The 6666-nt window shown below is 40.9% G+C and overlaps 1 protein-coding gene across 1 annotated transcript in view; it reads left to right on the plus strand.

Annotated features, from left to right (window-relative positions):
* Nucleotides 1-2265, plus strand: part of CTNNBIP1 (catenin beta interacting protein 1) — a 36846-nt gene extending 34581 nt beyond the window's left edge. Inside the window, exon 4 of the mRNA XM_074933945.1 lies at nucleotides 21-2265. Within this exon, the coding sequence (XP_074790046.1) occupies nucleotides 21-79 (59 nt within the window). The 3' untranslated portion in view covers nucleotides 80-2265. The remainder of the gene's footprint in view (nucleotides 1-20) is intronic.
* The last annotated feature ends 4401 nt before the right edge of the window (nucleotides 2266-6666 follow it).

Consider the following 6666-nt stretch of genomic DNA (forward strand, 5'->3'; position numbering starts at 1 on the left):
TTTTTTATATGTACTTACAGGTGCTGAGGACGTGGTGATGGCATTTTCCAGATCAGAGACGGAAGACAGAAGGCAGTAATTAAAGAGTGTCTGAGCAACACAGAGTTGGAGAGGGCAGGGAGATTCCTGAAGACAGAGGATGGCAGAGCATTAACAAATTCCTTTGCCCACCCCTAATTTTCCATGGCAGCCCTTGCCCTTTTCCTTTTAATTTTGCTTCCCTTTGCCAACTCTCTGAACACATCTGACAGCCATCTGTTCCTATACACTGTTGCTACTCATCTGGGCTGTGTTATCAAGGAGGAAGCTAGCGATGCATTTACAATTGGTTCAAAGGGACTGACTCTGTTTGTGATTGGCTAAAGGAAGACAACTTTTTAAACTTGACCAATGGAAATCTTTTCTTTTAGTTCTGATATTTTATATTTTAAAATAAGTCTCTTGACATCCTTCTTCTAAAGAAGCTTTTCAAGCTCTGGTGCTTATTTAGGTCATATTTGTGAATTTTAACAGGGTTTGGTTGGCTGCCTAGAACTGGAATTGAATTGTGATTGGCTGATAATGCTAATGCTTTCTCTAAATTGCTTGCAGGTATTTTGCTGACATCAACAATTTCATTGCAGAAAGTTGATTTTTTTTTTGTGCATTGGTTATTACTTATTGACCTGAGGGGAAAAAAGACAAATGTTCTTTGCAATATTTATTACACACCTAACACACTCTTGCGAATGCACACACTCTTGCTTTTTTTGATTGACTTAAGAACTGTGTTTTTAATTTCCTATTAGCTCCAGGGTCTCCCATGCAATCAGTTTTTCCATACTTATCTGCTCTATGGCCTCTGGCTCTCTTGGGAGCATGTGTCAAAAACATATTTACTTTAATAAGTCTACCTGTTGCAGCTGGAATGTGGAGGTCTGCAGCCCTGCTTCTGCTTTGCTCTGGGCTGTATCAATGAACTGCTGAAAAAACTTGGCATTCGGGTTGCTTTTCTCTTTGCTTCTGACAGAGGAGCTGTAGATTTGCAGGAATTGCAAAAAGATGAGATCTGTGGCTGAAACACTAAATTGCCAAATCTGTATAGCATATACATGAATTGTGTAAAATAGTACATACAGCTCCACTTTAACCCTTTAATTGCTGCACAGGATTTAGCTCTCAGATAGGGGAACATTACCACCCATGATCTTACATCCATGTTGCACTGGAATACAATAAGCAAAGTTTCTTATCACCTGCAGTATTATGTGCAGTATGGCTCTAGTACCTGCAACAATTCAGTGAGATGGAAGTCATCTGTCTCCAGGATTAATCAGTTTTTCAGTGGCCGTTGCTCTATTGGTGGCAGTGGGAATGCACTAAACTGCCCAAACATGAGTGTACATGTGACATGCACAGATTCACAGTGCTGGGAGAAGAAGTAGGGCCTTCGTCTCCAGTGAAATTTTAAAAACATGCACTCATTCTTCAGGAATCTGCAGAGTGAATATTAAAATCCTGAGGTACCTAGTGCTGCTGCCTAAAACCAAGCACTTCATTCTCTATTACGTGCAGTAAATTTTTACACTTCTAGATTTTGTTGTGGGTTGCACTGATTTAAGATATTTCAAACTGTATTTAAATAGAAATCCATTCACCTGTACCTAGTTTGTTTCATGCGATTGTTAATTATTTGGAGTAACAGCTCAGGATCCTGGCTGTGACTACTTGACTGTTCTCATGACATGCAATTATGATGATACAGATGTTGTTATTAAAATCTCAAAAGTGAACAAACAGGAGAAACCATTTGAATATGTGTGGGAGAGAGAAGTGGGGACTTTATTTTGAACAAATAACCATTGTGTAAATGGGAACAACTGTAATTCTACCTATGAAAAAGATCCTTTTGATTCAATTGCATCTTTGTAAAATTTCAATGTGAAAGTTAATCTCTTACCTCAGTTTATTGAGGCTGGATAAGATTTCCCTGTATTAAAATGAAACCAGCAATGAGCCCAGTTGGTTCTTGTGATCTGAACTAAGAGGCACTTTGATTTTAACTTTGGTGCAAAGGGGGCAGCCCTTAAAGGGTTAATTTAAGGTGATATGTGTTTCTGGCCGCTGGCTGGAATGAGGGGGCTGGACTGTAGTGGCCTGTCATTGTTAAAGCTAACATGCATACTCCATGTGTATCTATGGCATTTCTGAGCTGTTACATCTTTTTAAGAAAAGTGAAGTGTGTCTGTGGTTTAATCTTTTGACTAAAAATGTAACTGTTGGGGGGGGGGAAATACAGTTTTTAATAGCTACTCTTGTTTCTTATTGATTTATTATTATTGGGAACTCGCAAAGTATCCATGTTGCTCTTGTGAAAGATTTACCTGTAAAGTGCAAACTTGGAAGGGTTCAGTAGGCATCTCTGATGCAGATACGCTGAAAACAGGATAATGTGGAGTTCAGATGCCTGAACAAATATATTCACATCAGGATATTGCTGTCATCTCTTGTATCTGTATACTGAACCTAAGTTGCCTGGCATCCTTATTATACCATCATCCCTCCCCCTCCCACCTCAATCTCACTAATTTCCATTGGCTACAGGTTTTAGAACAGTGGTTTCTTACATTGAAATGGGGCCAGAGGATTTGGGGGGAGGGATAGCTCAGTGGTTTGAGCATTGGCCTAAACCCAGGGTTGTGAGTTCAATCCTTGAGGGGGCCATTTAGGGATCTGAGGCAAAAATTGGGGGTTGGTCCTGCTTTGAGCAGGGGGTTGGACTAGACGACCTTACAACCCTGATATTCTATGATTTGTAATAAATTACTTTCGTATGTTGGGGGGAGGCAGAGTATGGTAGAACACTGGAAACCCTCTTAACCCCCTATGGTCAAGTCCAAAGTGCTCCTGTTGTACCTCTTCTGGAAACCAGATTTGCCTGTTAACCCTGGAGTTGTGAGGGGTGGAAGAAAGGGCACAGAGCAGTGGGGACTGGTTTTTTTTTTTTTTTAGTGTACAGAACACTTTCTATAGCTTCCTTTTCATGCTTCAGTCTTTCTTGTGTAACCAATTTCTAATTAAAGGTTGAGAACTCCAGCTTCCTGTGGGCCAGAGGTGGGTATGAATCTAAACTGAAAGACATCACTCATGAGCCAGGATCGCCAACCCCAAATGTTCAAAAATCATGAGTCAGGCTCAGCAAAAATCATAGGATTGGCATTAAAATCATGAGATTATGTAAAAATAATAGATTTGGTTGTTCGTTTCATTTAGCTTCTTTTTGAGTCTTTAGGGTGCACTGGGGTCACATTTTGAAGCTTTCTCCACAGCCACAAGGGTTAGAAACTTACTTTTTTCTGTAAGAATGAAAGCTGAAAACATCACACATTCACTTGACTCCAGGATCTGGGGCTTTAAGGAAAACTATAATTATCATGAGACTCATGACAAAATCACGAGAGTCGGCAACACTGAGTAGAACACACAAGTTGATGGCGGAGAGCCCACAAAAGATGCACTTAAGGCATTATGTAAAGTGGCAGCAGGGGTCTGTCTCTAGGTGGCTTCTTGAATAGAGCAGATCTGAAATCCTTGGGTGGAAATCTTTGGGAGAGCCCCTCGTGATACCCCATATACTTTAGGGGTTTTTTTGCTCTTTCAAGAGCTCATAACTTACCCCAACAATGTAGACAAACCCAACTAAGGAAATAGATTGAAACCTGCGGTAATGCTAATTCAGCATCCTCTGAGAGCCTGGCTGAGCATGAAGGACAATGGTTGAGAGAGAGAAACAGATTCTGCCTTTCACTTCAGAGTTCAGGGTTGCTGCTTGTATATGCAGCAGGAGTAGAACATATTAAAGACCTCTCCTTACCCAGTTTAAGCACAATGTGCACTGGAGTTTTACAGACCGGGGCAAGGGAGGGAATTTAGGAACGGAAGGAAGCAATTGCTGTAATTTTTGCTGAGGTCATCGCATCTGAGAGCATTGCCCATTGTAACAGAAGAAAATGAGACTTATCTTTTATGACCGCCTTTAGGCTGATTCTTTTCGGTCCCTAAAATAAACCCTATAGTAAGAGAGCATATGAGCTGTTGGGAGGCATAGATGTCAACCTGTGAAGATTTAGTAATAGGGATTCTTGGAGGGAATGGTTAGTTGATAATGGTTAGGACTGATAATGGGATATAGAGCCTTTCCCCTTGCTTATTCCAATCTATCCCAGGTAAATAGTGATCAAAAGTTGTCACTCTCTGATGGCTGTTCAGTGGCCTGCATGAAAGGAGTTATGCAGTCTCGGTGGCAGTGCACTGCCCACCTTCCCAGGTGCCCATACTGCTAAAATGCCCACCTTAATAGTCTTGGGAGAAACCAAGGAAATAGCTTATGAAAACCTACCTCCCTTGGTCGCTGCTGGTCAGGGTTAGGGTACATTTATGGGGTGTAGGGTGGGGTAAATTTTTACAGCCACTGATGATCCTGTTCTGACGATAAATAGAGAAATTCAGACTTCAGGGCTGTCAATATTTTAACTTTTTTTCAGTCATTAAATTCTAATGACAAATTAAGCAGAGAAAAATAAGGGCCACTAAATGGGAGGTTGCAAGTCAATGTGTCTTGCACATCTGACTTACAAAACAAATATCTTGCATAACATTTGTATGAGGGTTACTGAATAATTGAGGAAACATTTACACCTTTGGAATATTTTAATATTAAGACTCTAGTTTTCTTCCTTTTGTATTGCTTGCCTCCTCTTTAAGGACCATGTGGTATAGCTGACGACAAGTAAAAGTTGTGGCACCAGGGCCAGCACAATGCAATATGTGACTACTGGAATAACTGCCTCTCAAATCCAAGGTGGTTTGTTGTGTACTCTGGTGGTTAGCAGTTAGAAATTCTGGGTTTTATCCTAGCCTCTGCCAAAGATCCACTGGATAACCTTAAGCAAGTTTTTTCGGCATGTCTGTCTCATTTTTATCCTACAGAGAAAAGGGTATATTAATACCTATGCAGAAGTGTTGCAAAGCTTAATTGTTTGTAAGGCGCTTTTAAGAACCTCTGCTAAAAGGTGTTGTTGAAATGCAAAGAAGTAGTATTAGACAGAGGAATGACTGGAATACCAAAGCATTGCTATGTAGCACATGTAATATGTCCTGCACTAGTGGGATTTTTACTGCGTACAGTTGAGCTTCTTGTTGGATTTGGACCAGTGCTGTTGGCTAACCCAGAGACCCACCTGTTCAAACACCTGTATGAAATGATCACCTGTTAATGTAGGCAATGCTGAAATCAACGGTGGGGTTGGAATAAAGGTAGAAGTTAGAAGTGTAAAAGAAAAAGAGCCCTTTAAATAGTTTTCTCCTGACCTATTGCATTTGAGTTGGTGGCTGCTGCTTTAAAAACACGTATCAAGCTTTTGCCTTTCAGAAAATTTAAGGAAACAAGATTTATTTTTAAACTCATTTAAATAAAATGTGTTGTTGCTTTCATTCTGGCCTTTTAGTCTTTCTCAGTAATTTGCCTCACATGTCGTCTGTTGAGTAGTGTGAAAATTCCCATCAGCTGGGCCTGTCGCTTCAGTAAACCTGGTGCTGTACCATGCAACTATAGTTAAAGTTGCATTTTAAATCATTGTATGGGATTGAATTTGGTGCTTGCGCAAGTGAATTGTCCTGAGTTGAACCAGGCACAGTGCTGGTAAGTGTGTCTAGGCTAACTTCTTCTCTATAGCCTCCCATCCACTAACACTAAGTTTTTAGTACCTTATTTGAATACTGAAAATTTTGTTCTCCCCTGCATATATGCAACCCCTTCATAGTAAACTGCATGCTGACGTGCACCTCCTGAAGTTCCATTCACTTTAGTATTCATGTTACGTTGCACATGTCCCAAGTGTACCTCCAGGGTCATGCAACTGAATTGACAGCCGCAGTTCTGGATGATGAAGATTACACTCTTATCAACAGCACAGTGTCACTGAAGCTAATTTGGTTAACCCCATCGATGAGGTAAAAGGGTCACTGAATTTGACCAATTGCTTTCAGTGTGATTGCACAGGGATAACTGAAAGAATGTGGTGTTGGAAGGGCAAGAATAGAATAGGTGGGCATCAGGGGAAGGGAAACAGCAGAAACCATGTTCCAGACTGCAACATGTGGATTAATTTTTGACTTTAGCATTATTCAGGGTATCCCTTTTAGCAGACAGGCAGCCGGTCCCAGTGGATAAGGCACTGGACTGGCAGACAGGAGAGCTGGGTTCTATCTCTAGATCTGTTCTTGATTTGCTGTGTAACCCTGGGCAAGTCACATAATAACTCTGTAACTCAGTTTTCCCCTTTCTCCCTCACCCCTTGGACAACACCAAAACCTAGGGATAACAAGTGTTACAGAAGGGTTACATATTGTTAAAGACATTATCAGGGCAAGGAGATGGCCTGGCTGCTCCAATCCATGTTAGAGCCTTCTAGTTTCTGCAGTGGATATCATCTGGTGAGCGAAGGCTTCTTTGTTACCCTGTTATCTCTTCTGGCCCTTCTTTCATTTTCTTTTCAGCTGATTTGCTCCAGGCAGAATTCTTGCAACATGTAATAGAACAAACTGGCTAGTTTCCCACTGTAACCTGGATCACCTCAACTTTATGGATTGTGTTTGGGGAACGAGAATCCTGTTTTGTTCCTTAAA

The sequence above is a fragment of the Natator depressus genome, chromosome 18, assembly GCF_965152275.1.
Source record: "Natator depressus isolate rNatDep1 chromosome 18, rNatDep2.hap1, whole genome shotgun sequence".
In the NCBI taxonomy this organism is placed as follows: Eukaryota; Metazoa; Chordata; order Testudines; family Cheloniidae; genus Natator; species Natator depressus.